The following is a 24168-nucleotide window of genomic DNA, read 5'->3' on the forward strand; positions in this document are numbered from 1 at the left end:
TAAATAACAGACACCAATACCGGGCCAAGCAGAACGTAAAGGAATAACTGTGCACGTTATGTTAGAAGTTTGTATTTTCTGGAATAAAGGCGTCATCTGGTTAATAACTGATCATTGACAGCTCCATACTACCGCAGATGACGATGGACATGCATTGCCAGCTTATGCCATGTACCACACACAAGTGAAGCATGTAGGCAGCCCTTGGTAAAGTTCAGACCGGGTGTAAATAACATTCTAATTTGTGTTTGTGTTCTTTCCTAAGTAGTTGGTAGAAGGTTTCCTGATCTAAAATGAAAACACCAACACTTGCTGTGAAGCCTAAATCACTAACATAATTAGTATTACTTACTATTCTCATTTTTTGTTGTTGTGCTGGTATATGAAACGGGTATTGTTCCTTACTACATAGTAATAGTGATGCTCTGCCACACTGAAAATACTGTCAGTTAGTGTATGCATGTTTGAAAAGACAACAATTCAACTGATGATGTGAAATTATTTGAAGATTTCCATTTCTTGTCCCATAGTTTGCTGCACATCAGTGGAAATAAAGAAATAGCAATATCAATCAATAAGTAATGCATCAAATTACATCTTTGAGTTCCTTGTTAAGCTGTAAATTTTTGTTTGTGAATGTATCAATTTCTCATAATCTGAAGACTTGGGACGTATGACCCAAAACAGTGTGTGTATTGGAACAGTATGTCTTGCACAGTTACATTTAGTTCAAGCACAGAAATAAATTTTACAGGCTCATTCTTGAAGGTGTTTGGTATGACAGGCAAAAGTGATTCTGTAGCAGTTGGTATGTCACACTGAACAACCAGTAATGGGAGAATAGTGAATATTAGCGGATGCTGATTCTTGAGACACAGTTATGTGGAGAATACAGAGGGATTCTGTGGAGTACCACTGAAATTAAAAGACACACGAAACTAAAGTACGTTTGTCTGGGCTGGCACTTCTAATAAAAGTGCACAGATATGTAACATTATCTGCTTCGAGTTAGAAAAACTCTGAAATATAGTGAAAATGAATTTTCATGACAAATGATTACGTAGCGTTGGGGAAGAAAAAAGGTCTCAGGTGTAATGATGTCTGTCTACGAGGCACATACGAAGAAAGAAGTGGGTAGCAGCTCTCAAAGTGCTGGGAATTTCTCTATCAGTGTATAACTTAATCTTTCCTGAGACCTACGACAGTTGCAGGTACCTTCAAGAGACAGTGGATGAGCTGCTTCAGTTGGTACCTGGTTCGTATGGTGGTGGTGTTGAGGCTTGCATTGTCGTTCAGTATGGTCGTATCGCTTGTTTCACACTCATTGCAACCTTTCATTGTTTCTGTTGATTTCTTGATGAAATTCTTTCCTTAAAGCCAGTTCTTGAAACTTTGTACATAGGCATTCAGTGGATAATTTGCATCTATCTTTAAACATCTGCCAGTTAAGTCTTTTAATATACATAGGGGAAGATGGTACGAGGGGGAATTACATCAAAACTTTTTAGCTTTTTTTTGGAAAATATAGTAACATGAAAGTGAAGTATCAAACGGCTTAAGTTCCAAAAAAATTACCAACTTCATTCAACAGGGGATATTTTTCGTGAGGGCTAGCCCATGTGGGTGGGCTTGCAGAGTGAATAGTTGCAGAAATCTTTCTAGCCAGAAAAAGGGAACTTGAGTTGGCACTTCTATTAAAGATGCACCTGCTGCCAACAACAAATCTGACATGGCTTCAGAGTCCACTGGTGGAACCAGCAAACCATATATAGTTCAAGACGGAATGGGAAAGACACACAGTAAGAATAAATAGCAGAAAAGCTGATTTTACCAGGTGTAGGCAGAAACAACAGAAACACACACATTCCCCCTTTTCAAATGCTCACATGGTGGTAGACGGCAGACCTTTATTCATAATCTTAGCGCTATGTCCTAAGTGAAATACTGTTCAGTACACTTCAATTTTATAACATGTAAGTTATGAAGTCATCAAAAGCGTGAAAATTTTTACTTCACATGCATGACAACTGGACTTCCCAAAATCGTAGGACAAATGTTTACCAAATAATGTATTAGTGTATTTCCTTGGAATCTATACTATAGTGATGTACTAAGCACTAGTGTAAACAAATGATTACTGTAGTGAAGAATTTTATGTATTTGTCATCATTATTGTTGTTGAATTTTTAGGCATATATGGCTCATCAAAAAGGGAGGGTTAGGGTGAGTTTCAGTGTGTGTGTGTGTGTGTGTGTGTGTGTGTGTGTGTAGGGAGGAGGGAAGGGTTACAATTCAAACTGCAACCCCTCTCCTCAGAACCAAACCTTGGATCTACGCCTGTTTGTGACTATTTGTGCTGTCCTTATTTGTATGCATCCAATATCCCCTGTTAGTATTATTTGATATCGAACCCCACACACTTTAAAGTATTCTAATCTGGGTCACACAGATGTTTTGTAAGCAATTTCCTTAATTTACTTCTCCAGCCTCTTATATGTGGATCTTTCCACATACACAATTCGTTGCCAAAGTTGGGTGCCGTAACCTGAAATTTTCAGATAGTCCTGTTAAGTAAACTACTGAAACATTCGTAGTGATACATCACATTAGCTTGCATTGAGATTGGCTAAGCGAGATGATTCATCTTAGTCTTAAGGAAAAGTTAATGTAATGGAAAAATTAAAACCAGGTTACTCAGTTTTGCATTAAAAGGGATAATGTGATGTCTTATACTGTTGTAACACACCATTTCTGGACCGCTCCTGTTGGCTTTCCCATGGCTGTTGTCTGTGACAGGGTTGGTTTCTGATGGAAGTAGACTTTTTTCAGACTGGAGTTGATGGACCTGTGTTGAAATATGAGCCCGGCTCAATGTCCAGTGGTTTACCTTTGGCAGCTGGTGTTTTCCATTGCGGAGAAACTTCTAGTGGTCATGGCAGGAGGCAGCACCCTCATTCTGGTCTTGATTGCATTGGCCAAAAGGCATAAATGTTAAATAATTTTGTGGACAGGTGGGAGCTTGCGAAGTCGACGATTCTGACAGCACCCCTCATGTGCGTTCTGAGGTGGCTGTGTTTTCGTATTGTATTTAGAAATCGTGAGCTGGTGATCCTGAGTCATAAATTAAGTTATTTTTCCAGGTCGAAAAATCTACAAGCGTCCAGAATTGCGTTCCCGTGAGCCAGCGTGGAATTGTGCTTACTCACTTCCCGATTTTCTAGACGACTGTTGCCTTTAACTAACGATGCGCATGCTCGGTTAAAGCAAAGGCTTTACATCAGATCACGGACTGGATAGAGTTTTTTTGTGAATGAAGCAGACTTAGCGAGATTTAATTGAAGCTAATAAACTATGTTCGTTTCCGCGGTAATTAGAATGTAACGTTTTGTGTGACTTTTTTCCTTATTGCGTTGAAGTGTTTTCTTGTTATATGTGGAGATTAACGGTGGAAGTAGTAGGAGTCAGTTGGAGACATATGCCTGTCCAGTGGTGGGATCTCTGAATCTTTGGTAGTGCATGAAATGAAATGCTAGAGGGTTTTAAATATAGACTTCATGGTATCGAGGTGTTTAGCCCCGTCTCTCGGTTCAAAGCGAGGCTGACTAGCCTTATTTAGACTGATTTTACGTATCTAGCAGTGCATAGAATGAATCCGAATCCCGTAACAGACGTTTCTGCCGAAATCCTCGGGGCAGTATATCGCGTAATTTGCCTCGTGCGCCGCACGGTGCCAAAGAGCACGCAGGTTTTGTGTGTCACTGCGCGCGGTTGCCCTTTTAGGTATCAATAAGTTTAGCAGTTTCGAGGTATATCATGCCCGAAGAACAAGATCTTGTGACACAAAACACTTACTGTATTGCAGAGAATTAATGGTTATCCTCTCAGTATTTGTTATAGGTATTGTACTCCAGAATTCGAGCGGAGCCAGTGCCGTTATTGCCCCCTGCTCCCCCTTTCGCCCTTCCCTTGCGGCCACGTATGCTCCGAGGTGCGTACGAAAGGAACGTTTCAGGGACGTTGTTAGTACAGAGAGGTAGTCAATGAAAACGAGACAGGCGAGAAATACGTAATTCCACTGTTTATTAATTCAAACGTAATCGTCGTAACTGTTAACACATTTATCCCGCTGTGCCTCCATACAAAAACATTTGCCTGCGGAGCCATGGTTGTACCCAGGCCTGCATCTCTTCGTCCGACCCCCAAGACGTCTGTCTTCGGTACACCAAAAATGTGGAAATCGGATGGGAAGAGATCGGGACTGAATGGAGGATGTGTTAGAGCTTCCCAGCGAAACTTCTACAACGTACTCGAAACGACCTCGGCAACACGTGCGAGGGCATTTTCCTGCAGTAGAATGTGTTATATCCTAGCCAGTAATGCCAACCGAGCCCGCTGCCAAAAAGGTTGGCAGCATCAAAGTCCGGACGCCGTCCGCATAAGCAGCGCCAGCGATACAGGAAATCGCCGCAAGTCTGCGCGCGCCACCGCTGGCTTCTGGCTTCTTAAGCGCTGGAGTCGCGAGCGCTAGGACAGTTCTGGATTCGCCGCTCAGTTGTATACTCGCCACCGAATTGTGTACCTGCTAGTCAGTTGTGTGTTCATCGCAGCAGAGTTGTTGTTTGTCGTCAGCCGACGCTGACCAAGCCACACCGACTCGAACTAGACAGATTTCTGTAGACCATGTTCACCACTGTGTTCTGTATCGTCGTTAATAAAGATAAGTACCGACTTTCATTTAATCCGAGGGTTTGGGTTTTCATCTTTCTGTTCACTGTTCCAGCGGACCGGTCGGCCCGCTATTAAAAGTGTGGCGGTGACTTCGTAGGCCGTTTCTACAGCGAAGTGTTGTCGCTACGAACGCCGTCACAAAAGAATGTGCCGTCTGTCAACATTCCTGGGCCTTTGGCCTTTTTTGGCGCACTTTAATTTTTGCGGTATGTCCTCATAGTTCCGTGCATTAATAGTGGAACCGTGTTCCAGAAACTCAGTAAGCAGCGGGTCCGTGCAGTCAAAGGTAAAGGTCATCATGACTTTCCCGCCCACATGTTGCCGAGGTTGTTTAGAGTACGCTGCAGAAGTTCCCTGGGAAACCGTACACATCCTCCATTCAGTCCCGATCTCTCCCCACACGATTTCCACATTTTTGGAGCCCTGAGGGAAGACATTCGTGGCCGTCGATTTGCTTCGGACGAAGAGGTGCACGCCTGGGTACAATCGTGGTGCCATAGGCAACCGATAACATTTTTCCATAAAAGTATTGACCATCTTCTCTCACAGTGGGATAAAAGTCGGGGGCAGATTGATGTATGTTCACCCTACTGCACTTGAGGTTGGGATAGTTCCTTTAGTAAACGGCCAATTTTCCTCCTCCTTCGTCCATCTTAGATACTGCTCACTTAAGACCTCGCTGGCGACCAAACGTTCCCCCTCTATGAATCGTCTTAAAAATTTTAATCAGAGTGTGTTAATGCCAGTGAGAGAATGAAGATCGTCTCTTCGGATACATAGCTAAGAAAGGATGCGGTAATTTAGATTCTGCATTGCTCCCTAGTATATAAAACGTGGTTCAGTACAATATTTACCTGATTGTTACACAGTGTTTTGGCTTTCGAATTTTAGATTTATTTTGGTAACCCTTCTTTTCTTCCGTATGATCCCAATGTTTACAGTACATTTTCATGCTTATAAATTAGGAATTTGTGGACTCTGGCCTGTGTTGACAAATAGCTGTTCGTATAACGTAACGTGCAGTGCGCTATTTTGCGAGTCTGGAAAGTGAGCCAGATCAGGACGGAGTCTACGCGGCAGTGCACCGACCACTCATTTAGGCAAATGCTGGGCTGTTCTCCAATGTCCACCTCAAAAAATACCATATACAAACAGGTAAGATGCGATCATACATCCAACAAAGTTTACACTATTTACAGACTGGTTACGCACACGACTTCCCTTCCTGAAGGCAGCCACACAAGGAACTATTCTTGACAGCCGTGCTTGAGCAAGCGTGCACAAATTCCTGGCACCTCCACGTGGCTTAAGTATGCATATACAAGCGTTAGAACACTACCAAAATATGGGGGAGCTCAGACTTTGCGCTCTCCTTGTGAGCGTTTTTGCTTGTGTTACGAAAAAAAAAGAGAGAGCGTGATATGTGGAGTAAAGAGTGGTTAAAGAAATGAAAATATTATTCCCATATTAACTGTTCGCAGTAGACACGCTATGGAACTGTCTCACAGTACTGTTGATGTTCTCTCCTTCTTCATGTAACATTGTATTCTATTATGACCTACATTGCAGTACAATCTTTGTATAGAATGTAATTTAATAGGACCAAATAAAAATGAAGTTAAACCTGATCACTGAGAAAAGCTTGCACAACCCCTCCCTATTCTTCGTACACACACTCAAGGATACAAACGCTGTAATGCTTGCACAAGTATCCATAATCAATATCTTGTCAAGTATCAAGCTGCTTATACAGTCGCGATGCATGCACAAATTTATCCTACACACGATCAACCGTGCTTGTGCAATGTACCAATCTTCCTTCGCTTTGGCTGGTGACTCTGTTCCCGAAAGTGGGAGTAACCTCAGCGTTAGACTAGGATTCTTGGAAGTCCTATTAATTTTACATAGATTATGCTGCGCAATAAACCGTTTTCTAGATAATATTTATCGAGAATATATCTCGCAGCGAATCTACGGCTGCACCAATAATCATCAAGCCACCTTACTGTGGGTTACGAAGAGTAATTTGATCTATTCGTAGTTTGTGCCTCAAGAGAAAAATGAATGTCTGTACGCTTCCGTACGCGAAATAATTTTTCTTACTGTCACGATACCTACTCACGATACGCGATGGCGGCAACACGACGGTCGCATTGTCATCTGACAGTACAGGCTCTCTAAATGTACTCTACAGGGTTATTCGAGAACTAAGTCCTCTTTCGTGCAACGATGCCCATTTAAAAATTCCTCGAGCATTTCTCTTAACTTTCGCGTGATCTGTAACGAGCAGTTATAAATCAACAGCACGTGTCTGCGTTCGTTCGATGTCATCTGTCATGCCTATTTAATGACTCCAAATGCTTGAACAGTATTATACAACTGGTTGCACGCATGTGTTTGCGATTTCCTTTACAGATTCAGTGCTCTTTCCTAGAACCCTTCTAATGAAGCCTAGCCTTCGATTCTCTTTTCCTCCTTTTGATTAGCCGTGTTTGTCTAATTTCTTATTGCGTTTTAGTATCAGTCCATAAATATAAAGTTCTTCGACAAGTACTCTGTTTAATTTAGAGACCTGACTGCGCCATGTGTCTTTTTTTTTTTTTTCTTTCTAGGTACAGTAATGTATTTTAACGTGTGCGATAAAACCAATATCAGCATCACAGTTTTTCCATTATACATTTGGGTTTCATGCCTGAGATATTTGTGCCCGTGACCACTATGATTGCTCGAAACTCGTAAAAGGATGCCATTATGTGTTGCTTCCTCCACATCCATGTGTTGAATACAACACGCTATGTGCTTTACAATATTTTACTGAGATGTATATTGATAAAGCCCAAGGGGGTGAAATTAGCTAATCGCTAAATTATTAAATAAAGTGGAAATTAAAAAAAAACAACAGCCTAAGTAGGAAAAGGGTTTCCATTAAGAGCAGTCCCTCAATATTTAAACGATGTGACGTGCTGTACGTGTTCGCAACTAATCTTTGTTTCCGGATGATACTGATCTCTTTCTGTGTGTAATAGGTATTATTACCTGGCCTTGAACACAGTTGTTCCTCTGTAACCAGAACATAAGTCGCGTCATCCTGTCTTAAAAAGGGCTAAAATTACAATTACGCTAGTAGGATACTATCAGGTTCATTGTTTCAATTATGAGAATTAACTGACATCTATGCACATTTCCGTAGAGCTTCCCTTCACTACACCAAGTGGAAAAGTTATTAAAATTGTCCTGAAGTTTCGCACTTTCATGTACCCTACAGTGCCATCAGCAAAGAATTACTGTGTGCCCTTGTCACAATATTATAGATCGGTTATGTACCGGTATAACTGAAAACATTAGCGGCGGAAGTGCACTACCTTGGCACATAGCGGACATTAGTTTCGTTTGTGTTGATTACCCATCGTCCAGGATTACGTACTCCATTCCATTGGTCGGAAAGTTCTTAGAGCCAATAAGATAATTGTGAATATAATCGGTAAGATGGTAATAAGTAGTAGACAATGTGATACGCAAATCTAGGAAGCCAGTAATCGCACGGACTGAGGTCTGGGGACCTGGGAGGCCAAGCATAACGAAAGTGGCGGCTGAGCACACGATCACCACCAAACGACGCGCGCAAGATATCTTTCGCGCCTCTAGCAAAATGGGGTGGAGCGCCATCCTGCATGAACATCGTACGTTCCAGCAGGTGTTTATCAGTTTATCAGCCAGGCTGGGGATGATTCGATTCTGTAACATATCGGCGTACCTCTCACCCGTCACGGTGGCAGTTACAAAACCAGAATCACGCCTTTCCTCGACGAAAAAAGGCCCGATATCGGTCATCTTCCGCCACACACCGCAAATGCCCTCCGCTTCACTAAATCGCCAGGTAACAGTTCATGATGCCGATGGATTTTGTACGGATAGCATCGGAGGATACGCCTCAGTGCCAACCAAACAGTAGTGTACGGAATGCCGGTGCGACGTGCGACTGCACGAGCGCTGACTTCCCCGTGTATAGACGAACCCGCTACAGTCTCAATTTCTTCCTAAACTGTCTCAGCAGCATTACGCCTTGTGCTCGGTCGGCCACTACGGGGTATATCGTTTGAACAACCCACGGCTTCGAACTTCGAAATCATTCTCGCCACAGCTGCATTTGTCAACGGGCCTTTACCCGTTAGAATCCACTTCCTATGGCGATAGGATCGTAACGCTGAACTAGCACATTCCCCATTCTGATAATACAGCTTCACTAAAAGCGCCTTTTCGGGTAACGTCAGCACGCTGCGACTGCTGGCGCACCTGATACTCTTCTCATTATTACAGCTCCTTTTATACACCATTGTCATGCGCAGTTACTGACGTTTTGCTGTCCAGCGCCATCTGCCGGACATTTTGTGAACTTTGTTTTGGTTATAATAAAACCCCATGTCATTCCAAGCATGTGTGTCAATTTTTACCCCTCTATCTACATTATTCCGTGGTTTATTAAGTTTTCAAATTTATACTGACTTTTAAATCACCCGGTACTTGATCACCAATAGTGATGCTGAGTGCCAAGACGACAGGACCCCTGTTCGCATTACTTCCATCGTCCAGGACTGTTTTTTGTGAGCACAACGATGAATTGTATGTGCCGTGGCTACCATAGTCTTCAGATCTCAACACTATTGAGCTTTTGTGGTCTTCTTTTGAGAGAAGGGTGCGAGATGGCTATCCACGTCCATCATCATTACCTGAATGTGCCCCTATTTTGCAGGAGGAAAGACGTAAGAGTCCCCTGAAAACTATACGAGCTGTATTATCCATTCCTAGATGGCTGGAAACTGCGTTGAGTACTAACGGTTTTCCTACACCGTATTAGGCGTGGTAATGGGCTACTTTTTTGATGTTTCCATATTGTTATCACTGTTTCGCGTGGATGGATATCGGTGACATCGAACGAACTCATACATGCGCTGTTGGATCATAAGTTGGTACAGCCCACACAGGGTGTAAGAGAAATGCTCAGCAAAGTTAAATGGGCATTCCTGGAGGATGTGCTTCTCGCAAAGCCCTGTCGAGTAAATTTCAAAAACCTGTAACCTAGCTATGAATATTGTTGTAGTAACTTACATCTACATCCATAATCCGCAAGTCACCTGACGGTGTGTGGCGGAGGGTACCTTGAGTACCTCTATCGGTTCTCCCTTCTATTCCAGTCTCGTATTGTTCGTGGAAAGAAGGATTGTCGGTATACCTCTGTGTGGGCTCTAATCTCTCTGATTTTATCCTCATGGTCTCTTCGCGAGATATACGTAGGAGGGAGCAATATACTGCTTGACTCCTCGGTGAAGGTATGTTCTCGAAACTTCAACAAAAGCCCGTACCGAGCTACTGAGCGTCTCTCCTGCAGAGTCTTCCACTGGAGTTTATCCATCGTCTCCGTAACGCTTTCGCGATTACTAAATGATCCTGTAATGAAGCGCGCTGCTCTCCGTTGGATCTTCTCTATCTCTTCTATCAACCCTATCTGGTACGGATCCCACACTGCTGAGCAGTATTAAAGCAGTGGGCGAACAAGCGTACTGTAACCTACTTCCTTTGTTTTCGGATAGCATTTCCTTAGGATTCTTCCAATGAATCTGTCTGGCATCTGCTTTACCGACGATCAACTTTATATGATCAATCCATTTTAAATCACTCCTAATGCGTACTCCCAGATAATTTATGGAATTAACTGCTTCCAGTTGCTGACCTGCTATATTGTAGCTAAATGATAAGGGATCTTTCTTTCTAACTATTCGCAGCACGTTACACTTGTCTCCATTGAGATTCAATTGCCATTCCCTGCACCATGTGTCAATTCGCTGCAGATCCTCCTGCATTTCAGTACAGTTTTCCATTGTTACAACCTCTCGATATACCACAGCATTATCCGCAAAAGCCTCGGTGAACTTCCGATGTCATCCACAAGGTCATTTATGTATATTGTGAATAGCAACGGCCTACGACATTCCCCTGCGGCACACCTGAAATCACTCTTACCTCGGAAGACTTCTCTCCATTGAGAATGACATGCTGTGTTCTTTTATCTAGGAACTCTTCAATCCAATGACACAATTGGTCTGATAATCCATATGCTCTTACTTTGTTCATTAAACGACTGTGGGGAACTGTATCGAACGCCTTGCGGAAGTCAAACACGGCATTTACCTGGGAACCCGTGTCTATGGATGCCGACTAGAATAAAAATCTGCCCCTCATAACATCGCAGATAAATTATTCCAACAGTTTCCACCGAGAGAAAGAACTAGATGTTAGTTGTCCAGTTGTGTAGTTGCTTACTGTTGCTGTAGAGAGTTGCTTATGACTGTCTGGTTGCGGCTGTGTTGATAGCATACGTTGTTTCTTGGGAAAATCGTGTGACCCACTCGCAGCAGATTCCAAAACTGTCCTGGCGATTCGTGTCTAAAACCTGTGTGGCAGAGCTTTACTTACTTCAGCTATGTACTATCGAACAACTTTCCTAGAACGGCAAGCGGTGGGCTAACATGGGTGCGTGATTTTAACTAAACAAAGACCTACCTTTGGATGTTGCGTACTTGAAGCCCAGTCGCACATTCTCGAGCTCTTAAACCTACCTGCCCTTTAACCTGTGATGCACTTTCCTTATACAGCGCTCCCACGTGCGTGCCTCATTGTACTTTGCACGAATACAAGAACACACACCGTCAGGTGGCTTGCGGATTACGGATGTAGATGTAGACACTGGAAAGGGTCAGCACACCATTAAAGAGCGCAGTAAATAATCTCGTAAAATCAGATATACACTCCTGGAAATGCAAAAAAGAACACATTGACACCGGTGTGTCAGACCCACCATACTTGCTCCGGACACTGCGAGAGGGCTGTACAAGCAATGATCACACGCACGGCACAGCGGACACACCAGGAACCGCGGTGTTGGCCGTCGAATGGCGCTAGCTGCGCAGCATTTGTGCACCGCCGCCGTCAGTGTCAGCCAGTTTGCCGTGGCATACGGAGCTCCATCGCAGTCTTTAACACTGGTAGCATGCCGCGACAGCGTGGACGTGAACCGTATGTGCAGTTGACGGACTTTGAGCGAGGGCGTATAGTGGGCATGCGGGAGGCCGGGTGGACGTACCGCCGAATTGCTCAACACGTGGGGCGTGAGGTCTCCACAGTACATCGATGTTGTCGCCAGTGGTCGGCGGAAGGTGCACGTGCCCGTCGACCTGGGACCGGACCGCAGCGACGCACGGATGCACGCCAAGACCGTAGGATCCTACGCAGTGCCGTAGGGGACCGCACCGCCACTTCCCAGCAAATTAGGGACACTGTTGCTCCTGGGGTATCGGCGAGGACCATTCGCAACCGTCTCCATGAAGCTGGGCTACGGTCCCGCACACCGTTAGGCCGTCTTCCGCTCACGCCCCAACATCGTGCAGCCCGCCTCCAGTGGTGTCGCGACAGGCGTGAATGGAGGGACGAATGGAGACGTGTCGTCTTCAGCAATGAGAGTCGCTTCTGCCTTGGTGCCAATGATGGTCGTATGCGTGTTTGGCGCCGTGCAGGTGAGCGCCACAATCAGGACTGCATACGACCGAGGCACACAGGGCCAACACCCGGCATCATGGCGTGGGGAGCGATCTCCTACACTGGCCGCACACCACTGGTGATCGTCGAGGGGACACTGAATAGTGCACGGTACATCCAAACCGTCATCGAACCCATCGTTCTACCATTCCTAGACCGGCAAGGGAACTTGCTGTTCCAACAGGACAATGCACGTCCGCATGTATCCCGTGCCACCCAACGTGCTCTAGAAGGTGTAAGTCAACTACCCTGGCCAGCAAGATCTCCGGATCTGTCCCCCATTGAGCATGTTTGGGACTGGATGAAGCGTCGTCTCACGCGGTCTGCACGTCCAGCACGAACGCTGGTCCAACTGAGGCGCCAGGTGGAAATGGCATGGCAAGCCGTTCCACAGGACTACATCCAGCATCTCTACGATCGTCTCCATGGGAGAATAGCAGCCTGCATTGCTGCGAAAGGTGGATATACACTGTACTAGTGCCGACATTGTGCATGCTCTGTTGCCTGTGTCTATGTGCCTGTGGTTCTGTCAGTGTGATCATGTGATGTATTTGACCCCAGGAGTGTGTCAATAAAGTTTCCCCTTCCTGGGACAATGAATTCACGGTGTTCTTATTTCAATTTCCAGGAGTGTATTATTGAACCCCTTTGCCCTCCGTTTAACTTTGTGTACAAACGCTGAAGCGGGTGAACAAAAGCACTCATCTGGCTGAAGCTAACTCCGATCGACAAGATAGTCCCGCCCTGGCGAATTAGCTACTCGCATATTGCATTACTATCACTTTGCTGTTCTGCCACGCGGGACGTGACACGAATCACCACGGTAGTTTTGGAATCTGCTGGCAATAAGCCCCCCGGTTTCTCCAAGATATAAAAAAAGACGCTAACCCTAGAGTCACAACCAGACGGCCATCAGCGACAATCAATGAGCAAGTACACTACTAGACAGCATCGTCCAACTTAACGACATTTGGTTGAGTGGCGACGTGTGAAGCCCCTTAAGTGTTGTTCAAATTAACATCTAAGTATGTAGATATTGTCAAAATCAATAAATATGCTTTGGAAAACCAATTAAGGGTCGTGCCTACACGGCGGTAAGTATTCCCCCCGACGCATTCGTTTGTACACTACGGTCTGTCATCTCTACCTTCAACTTTCGAACCTTTGACGTCAAAGAAGTCACCGCACCAATTATTTTCCTATCAAAACTGTTGTCCCACGTCGGTTCCTCCAAAGAAAACTCTGTCGGAACATTCTCTCAAATAATTCTAACTTCATTCTTACAAAATGTTTAACCGTGGGGAGTCTTTCCTCTGAAACAGCGTCTAACTTTAAGTTCGTGTCTTACGCCAACGTTGCAGGAAGTGACAACTGATACTGTCTTCCTCCGGGACCCGTACAAAAGAAAGCCTTTTCAACAGCCCTGTGCTACGGACCATTAGCGTTACTAAGCTTTTGAAAATTACACACTTTTCCTGAACCATCTTGTATATTACGACTCCGTTCCAGATGTATTCAAGATGATCTTTTGCCATCTACGAACGCTATGTTTTGTAATGTTCAGCACTCGCACAGTTCAGTTTCTACTGTAATACTGTACATGCAGCTTGGCTTGGCGAGGGTAACATTGGCCCGTTCGTCGTGATAAATATGGCGCAATGTTGTTGTTGTTGTCTTCAGTCCTGAGACTGGTTTGATGCAGCTCTCCATGCTACTCTATCCTGTGCAAGCTTCATCTCCCAGTACCTACTGCAACCTACATCCTTCTGAATCTGCTTAGTGTATTGATCTCTTGGTCTCCCTCTACGATTTTTACCCTCCACGCTGCCCTCCAATGCTAAATTTGTGATCCCTTGATGCCTCAAAACATGTCCTACCAACCGATCCCTTCTTCTAGTCAAGTTGTGCCACAAACTTCTCTTCTCCCCAATCCTATTCAATACCTCCTCATTAGTTACGTGATCTACCCACCTTATCTGCAGCATTCTTCTGTAGCACCACATTTCGAAAGCTTCTATACTCTTCTTGTCCAAACTGGTTATCGTCCATGTTTCACTTCCATACATGGCTACACTCCATAAAAATACTTTCAGAAACGACTTCCTGACACTTAAATCTATACTAGATGTTAACAAATTTCTCTTCAGAAACGATTTCCTTGCCATTGCCAGTCTACATTTTATATCCTCGCTACTTCGACCATCATCAGTTATTTTGCTCCCCAAGTAGCAAAACTCCTTTACTACTTTAAGGCGCCATACGTAGAACAAAATGTAAAAACCACTAATAGATTCTTAATGGTGATGTTAGATGGTACTTCAACAGCATTCGTCTTTATTTTACAAGGAACCTTACGGACTAAGTCTGCTTCCGCAGCTGACTGGTCAGTGCGTCTGAATGCCTTGCTAGAGACCCGGGTTCGATTACCTGTACTGCCAGGGAGTTTTACTCGGTGGAGTTCTGGAACGGATTACACTCAGCCTTATGAGGAGCTACTTGGCCGAGCGGTGACAGTTCCAAGCTCGAGATACCCCATAACGACCAGGAGAGTGGTGTGGTGACTACTTGCTCGTCCATACCTTGTCCAGATGACACGGCTGTCGGTCGGTCCCGATTGGCCCGTCCAGGGCCAAACCATGGAACCTTACGAAATGGCCCTCTTCGGTTATCTTGATAGTTACTGGATTTATAAGTCAGTACCCTAAATTAGTACGTCGTGATTCACTAAAAAATCGGCATTGAAAAGAGATTTCTGAGCCTAGTTAAGTACAATAATTTGTTTACTGACGTATTCGTCGGTGGCTGACAGCGCTGCATAATGTGTTTGTTATCGTGTTTTTTGCTTAACAGGACTCCGAAACCTTATCTTCAGAGGCGTTTTTTCGAGTTTTTGTGAGACCTGCACCGTACTGATTTTTGAAATTGATATCCGTGTGCTTGCATTCAAATCTTGTAAGAAAGAAGAAAGCCGAATAGGATCAGCCCGTAAGATTCCCTTGTTGGCAAGGACACTGAAAACGAGGGTACTAAACGATTCAGTACCAAAATAACATCCGAGCATAAAAAAATACGGAAACATCCTGTTCTCGCAGACATTCCAATCATCAGCAAAGATAGGCTTCGCTGGAAACCGCAAGAATGTTCATATGAAACAGCTTTAATACTAATGACTGTTGGAGGCACAATACAGCAGATTAATGCTACGACAAATCAACTTGCTATGCCATGCATATCTAGGAAACCACCTGGCTTTGAATTGCCACTGAAGATCTGGTCGGTTGTTCTTAACTGAGTGAGAACCAGCATTGGAAGTTGTGCCGTTTCTGCACAAGTGGAAGAAAGAATAACTTTACAGAGTTAAGATTGTGGCGCTGAATAGTAGACTGTTCGCCACGTCATTCAAGAACCTCCTCTGAGAGCTTTCCCTGGCGATCCAAAAGAGTTCGTGGTGATCACGGAGGGATCGGTAGACTATATTCTTGGCTTGAATATTAGTTTGTATTTTAAGTTAATTGTAATACTATTTGTTTGTGATGTGCCATACGCTAAATAAAAATAAATAAACCATCATCGACATCATTTGGTAATTCTCAGCGAGCGGTCTTCCACGCTTCGAAACAGCCCGCCTTGTAACATTGTAACACTTAGAATTATATTAAATAATACTCCACTTTTTAATGTGCGATGCATGTGTCTGTGGGATATATTACCTCCACTGAAGACATTTCCTGTAATGACCGCTGGAGCGTTCATAACAAATAAGAGGTAGGCGACTCCTTTTGCTGATGGCACACCAGCTGTTCTGTCCTTATCAGTATGACCGTTATTTTCGTTGGTATGTTTCTGCGTTGACTCCCTCAACTTCTCTTCCGCTGTTGTGCTTCGAAGTGGTATAAAGTAGGCGAAACGAAAATAGTCTCTGTGTAACAACGGTGTAAGGAGAAGTGGAAGACCGCTGCAATGCGCTGCTCCTGTCGTTAGAGGGCAGCGGACTCCAGTATTACAGTACTCATTCATTTCTTAGGTTTCGAGGAGGGAGACGTCTTACAAACAGCACTAGTCCAGAGCAGTAGCAAACATAACCACGGAGGAATTAGAAATTTTCTTTTACCGAACAAAAATTGTATGCTGCCTTGCAGTATTCAGTGTTGAAAGGGCCACGTTTTGCCGATTTCCTGGAGACGTTTGCTTTTATTTTGTTCTTCGTTGCCATTCGACGCATGAACATTTCCATTTTGGCTCATTCATTCAGATATTGTACTCTTTGGTGTGTTTCTGAATGGAACACTTAATAAACAGTACGTACATCGCAACTTGATTAGCTTGTAGTGGCTTCATAGAACCGGTTTGCGCTGCGCTACTGTACACAAATTATGATTTCCCTCTCCCCCTTTCTTGACCTAAGCTTTTAGCAGGCGATAATGTGTCTTTAAAGCATTGAGAAATGTAGTAGACTGTATATTGCTCCTCTCAAAAAACATGTAAAGGAAAATAAATGACGTGCTTGCTATACATTACTGTTTTATTAAGGAAAACTTTGTACATATGGACTGACAAAAGTTGAGTGCGAGAATTCACACGCATCAATTCTGACCTTGTTTGGCAACGATTCATATTGTTGAACTGTCAGACGAGAGCAATAACACTTACAGACCAGGGCGGTCTATTCTGTGGTGAGTTCTAAAAATTAGTAGCACGTTGTCCATGAGGTCCGTTGCCCAGTAACTGAAAACTTGTTTACTAGTCTCTTGAAACTTATGCTGTTGATACTAAAACACCATGTTCAGTCTTTAGCACACTTCGTTGCATGATTGTACGCTCGTTGGTAGAATCCGTAGAAGAGATAGAAATTCATAACGAGGTTCGGGAAATGAAGGTAAAAGAGCACTCGAGGCACTGGACAGTCAGGATGAATCATATTCATCGAGTGGATTATGAGGATAACGAACTGCACCTGCAAACACAATGTACGATACCGTTAGAAATAAGCTGTACACACTGAACCGTCAGCATATAAAATTACGCTAATATACAGTTTTTGTAAGTGTGACAATTTGGATACTGTTACAGAAAAAGCGTACAAACCTGTGACGGAGCCGAGTTATGTATCTCCAATCGAAGTTTGTTTCCACTCCTTGTAATCTATCCTCCTCTGACTTGATTCCCTCATCAAATGCTGAGTATGTGTTTATATGTGTCGACATAACTCGTTCTGGAGCTTAGTGCTCATACATTTTGACTTAATATCAGGCACGTAAATTATTCGTGCTTTAAAAATATTTAAATCATAGGTAACGTCTGAAAGGGTGATACCTGGATCCATCTGCTTACCTGTTGCAGTACTCTCAGCGTCAGTGGTAATAGGCAGATAGCATACGTGGGAGGAGGTGGTGAAGAGGAAAGATCAGTCAACTATGTTGAATGTGACTGATTGTGACTTTTCTCTTGCAAGTTAAATGATTGGGTTAGCGAAGTGGTCAGGATGTTGCATGATTTGTTTGCTTAAGATAAAAAAAACTAATTTGATGTTCCACTTCCTTTTACTAGCAGTTCACGAAGAAAACCTTTGGTAATTCCTTTTTTTTCTGTCTAGTTGAAGGTGCGCGTTTAATTACAGATATGACAGAGCTATAAATTTAGGAGTGTACTATTCCTTCTTAAAAAGTCTTACAATGCTTCCCGCCCTCTCTAAAATTTTAGTCTTCCTGATTCTTTGAGAAAGTTGGAGTAGCTACCAGCTTTTTAAAAAAAGTGGAAAACCTCTTTTAGGCGTAACTGAGTTAAGAAAATAAGAATCCCATTTCTTAATTTGAATCTTTATTGCACACCACGAAGAAGTAGTTCATAAAAAAATTATCGCCTACGCCACACATTACTATCAGATACAAATAAACGATTGAAATGTCAACAGTGTTATTGAGGATAAATAATCGGCCCTGGTGACGCCATCCCCTGAGTTGGTGGATAGGGAGTTAATTTGTATCAAGGTAACGGAGAGCAGGGTGTATACGACCCGGGACAACCGGGAGATCCGGGAAAAATCCGGGAATTTTTTCATCCGGGAGAAAACCGGGAAAAAACCTGGAAATTTTTTAGAATTCCGGGAATGTTACGTTATTTTAGTTTTCAGTTAAATTTTTGTAGTTTTGACTAGTAAGAATTGATACTCTAACAATTACTGTATCCCGCTACTGCAGAATAATACTGCAACAATACAACGTGAACGAGAAAAAAAAATAGAACATAAATTGCAAAACAAAACACAGTGCTCATACAAGCGTTTTTCAACAACAAAATGTGTCAAAGGCTTTTGGAAGACTGTGCAATGCGTCGTAACAACAAATTGCCGGCGATGAGCGTGACGTCACAAGTGTTTACATTAATTAGTTTTGGGAGTTACGAGCGGGCTCATGCGCATGGGCAGTTGAGTGGCGTATGAATAGTACCTTCTCCCGTTTCTGGCTACAGAAATGTGGCTGTTGGCTGTGTAAGCAGTCGCAGCTAGATGCAACCGGGAAAAATTTTACTGCCGCGCCCAAGCTGCCAGATTCACGCATGCGCAGCGGGCCCATATCTATGAGGAGGGGGGCGGGAGGCGCCAAATTCATATTCTTGAGGAGAAAAAACCTTTTCAGAGAGCGCCTAGCATCCAGCGCATGTTGGTCTATCACGGCGAATGAGTTTTGACAAAGGCAGGAATAGTTCCAGAATTAGTCATGAAAAGATTGTTTGTTAGAACGAAGAAGGAGAAGAAACGGGGACATCACACAAATTAAGGAAGAATATGACGATTCCAAATTTATATAAAAATCTCGTACTACTACTTTTCGATTTCATGCTCGAGAAAGTGGAGCGTATGAATGAAATGTGAAGCCGGCCGGTGTGGCCGAGCGGTTCTAGGCGCTTCAGTCTGGAACCGCGTGACTGCTCCGGTCGCAGGTTCGAAGCCTGCCTCGGGCATGGATGTGTGTGATGTCCTTAGGTTAGTTAGGTTTAAGTAGTTCTAAGATCTAGGGGACTGATGACCTCAGATGTTAAGTCCCACAGTGCTCAGAGCCATTTGAACCATTTTGAAATGTGGAACTATTGTCTAACTTAAAGCTTTTTGCTTGTAGTAGACTTAATAGGCATTTTAGGTTGGTCTTCCTGAATTACATTCTGTCATGTTATAAAAATGACCATTTGTGCTAGAACAGTCTCGTTTATATGGTGTATGTTACATTTTCTGCAGTGTTAGAAAGGCTTATTTTGTTTTGTCTTAGCAGACAGTGACAAAATAGACGAAAGCAGATCGAGAAACCACACCAGTCTTGGGTGCTATTTGTATTAACAGCTTACGCAGTATTCGACAACGATATTTCGATTTTTCATGTAGCAAAATGTTTGACGAACTTTGATGAGGTAATAGATTCTTTCGCAGAAAGGAAGGCACGCCATGTAAAACTGTAGCAAGATTAGAAGGAAAATAGTGCTAGGAGCTAAGGATTGAAGAAATGTGTGCTGTATTGCTTGTCTCTTGTCTTTACTGGTTTTATGTATCCTATATTTAATTTTATGTCACCCAAAACAGAAAGTTATTAGCTAACAGGCAATAAAGAGTGCAAATTTTCTGAAGAGTTCTTGTTCTCCCGATTACAAATAATCCCATCCACTATGAATTGCGAGTTGTTTTATTTTTTTAAAAAAAAGAGGGGCAGGATGTCAAATCGTACGACTGGGAGCAGTAGAGGCACCACAGGAAATTTTAATTTCCACTGTCCTGAATATAGTTTGACGGCATCCCGTACAAAATTTACACGTTTCAATTCCACGGAGCGAAATACAGCGACGTGCGATAGAAGAATGCTGTGTGAAGAGGGGTGGCACTGCACTCTGGCACACATAAGACGAAATAACATGTCTTACATTTCCTCGAACGTATATGTTTTATGTATCAGAATCTTCAGAAAAATGTGCGCTACGAAATGAACATATTTTTGGAAATTCGATTTGTTTAAATTTTTGACGCGGTATCTCAAACGCTCGATGGTGGTGGCGGGGGGGGGGGCTGGGAGGGGGGGGGGGTTGTGCCACTATCTCAGTATTGCCCCGGTTCGGAAATGTCGTAGATCCGAGACTGGTGCACAGAGCAGCCTGAGTTATAGTGGGGAAGTGTGTAGTCTCCACGTGATCTGTTTACATTTAGTGATTTTGCTGTTTCCTATTCGTCTACTGCTCTCACGTCAAATGAAAACAAAACTGATTTCTGTGGCCGGGAGCTATCAAGTGAATTAAAATACATTCACATAATTACGGAAGGCTAATACACGTTATGAGTTTTAGATTTTATTTTATTTCCACTTTTCTGACAGCCATGCATTAATCGCCTTGTAGAACAATGAAGTTATTGTTGTCGGTTTGCTAAGGAAATTTGGTTTTATTAATCTTTTACGCTGAGGCAGTCAATGTGTTTGAAACAAAGTGTTTAGTTTCATACTGTTGGCTAATTTAAACTGCTCGCTGCATTTCAAGTCCACGTTTTCATCTTCTAGTACGTATAGCATTATGCCATAATAAAGAATTAAAAATGAGTTAATACAGTACTGGTACTCCAAGAAAATTTACATCCCGAAACCCACACTGAAAAGCTTAATATCAGGTCGAGACCTATTTCATTGGGAATCTGGACATAGGAATGTGCTCTTTAAGTACGCAATTTAAATGTTCCATTTTAGTAAGGTTCACGAAATTCCGATGCTCTTAGAGTATTTTCTGATGTCTTTTTTCTTTTACGACATAATGTAAGATCTTTTAATGTTCTACACGTACGAACATAGGGGCTTCCTGCGTCATAGCAGCTGCAAAAGCGCGGTGGCGCGTTATCTGGCGCTCTCGGATGAATACTGAAACGAACCTGTTTGTAACAGGTCGCGGGAAAATGTTGCGAATGGTGGTTTCAAAAGCGTTACAAATTTCAAAGTAAATGTCCTTTTACGCAAGTTGAACTATGTGTGAGAATGTACGATAAATTTCTTAAATCACAGAACGTATGATGACGAGCCATTTAGAACTATTTCGAGCCCGAAGATCAGATAGTCATGTCGATATTTGAGCAAATTGATGTAGTGCTACGGGAAGCTGTCTCTCCTCTGCGGTAGCTAATTTATTTGTGGAAAACTTTGAGGACAAGCCACTGGACTCGGATAAAAATCTTGCTGGCACATTTGTGTGATATACCTTAAAGTGTAACACGCGCAAAAAATATCAACATTATATGTGAAAGCTTTTCTTTTCTTGTAGTAACACTTTATATATTAATTTAAAACATTAACTTTTCCTGTTTGTGGATCCGCGCTACTTAATAGTGATGTTGCTATTAGCTGACTACATCACATGTCCTGTGGTCTGAATATCCGCTGTCATCGGCTGGCGGGATCACGTGACACGAGCTATGACTGGCTTACAAAAGCATCGCAATCTCTCGATTACAGTGGTTCGAAAAGTAACATGAGGTGTTTGGTGGAATTCGAATTTATACTTTCGTAATACGAAAATATGCAGCGTACATGTTGCTGCACATCAAAAATCTTTCCATAAGAAGTTTTCTTCCCTGAGTTTCGTTTCCTAAAGTGTATAAAAACATAACCATTCAAAGGATTGATAAGTTTTACAGTTCCGAGGGAACACATACGGTCACGTAATAACATGGAAAAAGTGTGTTTTTATCCGGGGGAAATCCGGAAAAAATCCGGGTTTTTTTTTTTTCCTTGTCCACGTATACACCCTGGAGAGGCTTTTGGTGTACTCTGGTCAAACAATGCAAGGATTCAGGTCTGCTGAAGTGAATGGAATATAGCTGCTTAATATTTTACAAAAAGAAATAGAAAAAAGACATTGCATTGCGTCGCACAATCCTAACGGACCCGTTCGTCGTACATCCCACATTGATTTCTGCGGATATTTCACGCAGTGTTGCTTGTCTGTTAACACTGACAACTCTGTGCTTTATGCAAACGCCGCTGCACTTGCTCGTTAAGTGAAGGCCGTCGGCCACTGTGTTGTCTGTGGTGAGAGGTAATGCCTGAAATTTAGTATTCTCGACACACTCTTGACATTGTGGGTCTCGGAATATAGAATTCGCTAAAGATTTCCGAAACGGAATGTCCCATACGTCTAGCTCTAATTGCGAATCCATGTTCAGAGTCTGTTAAGTCCCGTCGTGCCGCCATAGTAACGTCTGAAATATTTTCACATGAGTCAGCTGAGTACAAACGACAGCTCCGTCAATTCGCTGTCCTTTTATACATTGCGTACGCGATACTATCGCCATCTCTATATGTGCATATCGCTATCCCGTGACGTTTGTCCCCTCAGTGTGTTGCAGACTTTCATCGAAGAGCTACTTTTGGCGCTGATACAGTGCAATCCAGATTCCCAAATGAGTGTGTAGCCTGATAACAACTGCGGTAGCATTGTATTCTCTATATTTTTCTAGTCATTGCCGTCGGCGTAAATTCAAGAAATCTGTATACTTTTCATCGTAAAACCTCAACATCGGACTTCCAAATGCTAAGAATCTAGATCGTATTTTAATTGCCTGTTCTGAAATGTGGATCAAACGTCAGCTCTCAATGAAAGTAGCAGGTTCACGCCTGTATTTGACGTAGAGTAAAATAGTGTATTGTTGGTAATCTGTGCGAGATTCTGTATATAAGGCTGTCAGTTCGTCATATGTCATTAATGGAAAACAATCCCAAATAGCAGCTTCATTTCTTTATCGTTTCTTTGCAGCTGTTTTGTTGTGTGGTTTACGTTGTCTTTATTTACCTCTATGCTATTTTCATGTTATAATTTCAAATTCCCCGTTGAGTATTCTGGCCTTGGCGCTGTAAGCATTAAGCATTTGGTAAAAAAGGAAAAAAGAAAAAAGTAATTCAGCATTATTGGTTCAAATGGTTCAAATGGCTCTGAGCACTATGGGACTCAACATCTTAGGTCATAAGTCCCCTAGAACTTAGAACTACTTAAACCTAACTAACCTAAGGACATCACACACACCCATGCCCGAGGCAGGATTCGAACCTGCGACCGTAGCAGTCCCGCGGTTCCGGACTGCAGCGCCAGAACCGCTAGACCACCGCGGCCGGCTATTGGTAATGTACTGGTTTTGTGTTCTGACTTCAAATTCGAATCATCTATAGATTGTGGACCTACCATCTGAAACGTCGTGAGGCGCCTCTTCCAGTGCAGTACAGTCTCTGTGGCTGTAAGGGCACCGATAGCAGACAGCAGGTAGTATGTGTACATGACGGTGTGCACCAGCGAGTTGACCATCAGTGGGAATACACACACCCCACCAGCCGTGTACTTAGCTACGGACCAGCTGAGCAGCAGTGATGTCGTATGGTGGTACAGGTGTAGGAAGGAAGCTTGCAAGAATTTCTTGCGCAGCACGAAAATAGCCTGTCAACAAAGTCAGTTTGACACTAACAATAGAGATAATTTTATCCCCCCCCCATATCTCTCTCTCTCTCTCTCTCTCTCTCTCTCTCTCTGTGTGTGTGTGTGTGTGTGTGTGTGTGTGTGTGTGTGAGAGAGAGAGAGAGAGAGAGAGAGAGAGAGAGAGAGAGAGATAGAGAGAGCTGAATCGAATACCCTTTGATAACAGGGAATGCGCCTTTGCTATACTAGCTAGCATGGCTGACTGGGTCACTATGTCGCGAAGTTTACATTAGAGATAAGGCAGCCTTCTGCGTACGCCTTCAGTTAACAGGAAGACGCCAGTTTCCGCAAGTACACTAATGTCGAAAAGTTAAGCATAATCGGGGAGGAAAGCTAAAAGGAAAAAGACGAGCAATTACCCTAAATGAA

General features: G+C 43.2%; 2 protein-coding genes across 4 annotated transcripts in view; one reads left to right on the plus strand and one right to left on the minus strand.

Annotated features, from left to right (window-relative positions):
• LOC126263658 (oxysterol-binding protein-related protein 9) overlaps positions 1 to 24168 on the plus strand; it is a 518089-nt gene that overhangs the window by 15201 nt on the left and 478720 nt on the right. The window lies entirely within an intron of this gene.
• Positions 16819 to 24168, minus strand: part of LOC126263659 (elongation of very long chain fatty acids protein AAEL008004-like) — a 121056-nt gene continuing 113706 nt past the window's right edge. The window contains exons 6-7 of the mRNA XM_049960768.1: positions 23512 to 23760; positions 16819 to 17272 (exon numbers count right to left, since the gene is read on the minus strand). Coding sequence (XP_049816725.1) covers positions 17102 to 17272; positions 23512 to 23760 — 420 coding nt within the window. The 3' untranslated portion in view covers positions 16819 to 17101. The remainder of the gene's footprint in view (positions 17273 to 23511; positions 23761 to 24168) is intronic.

The sequence above is a fragment of the Schistocerca nitens genome, chromosome 6, assembly GCF_023898315.1.
Source record: "Schistocerca nitens isolate TAMUIC-IGC-003100 chromosome 6, iqSchNite1.1, whole genome shotgun sequence".
In the NCBI taxonomy this organism is placed as follows: Eukaryota; Metazoa; Arthropoda; class Insecta; order Orthoptera; family Acrididae; genus Schistocerca; species Schistocerca nitens.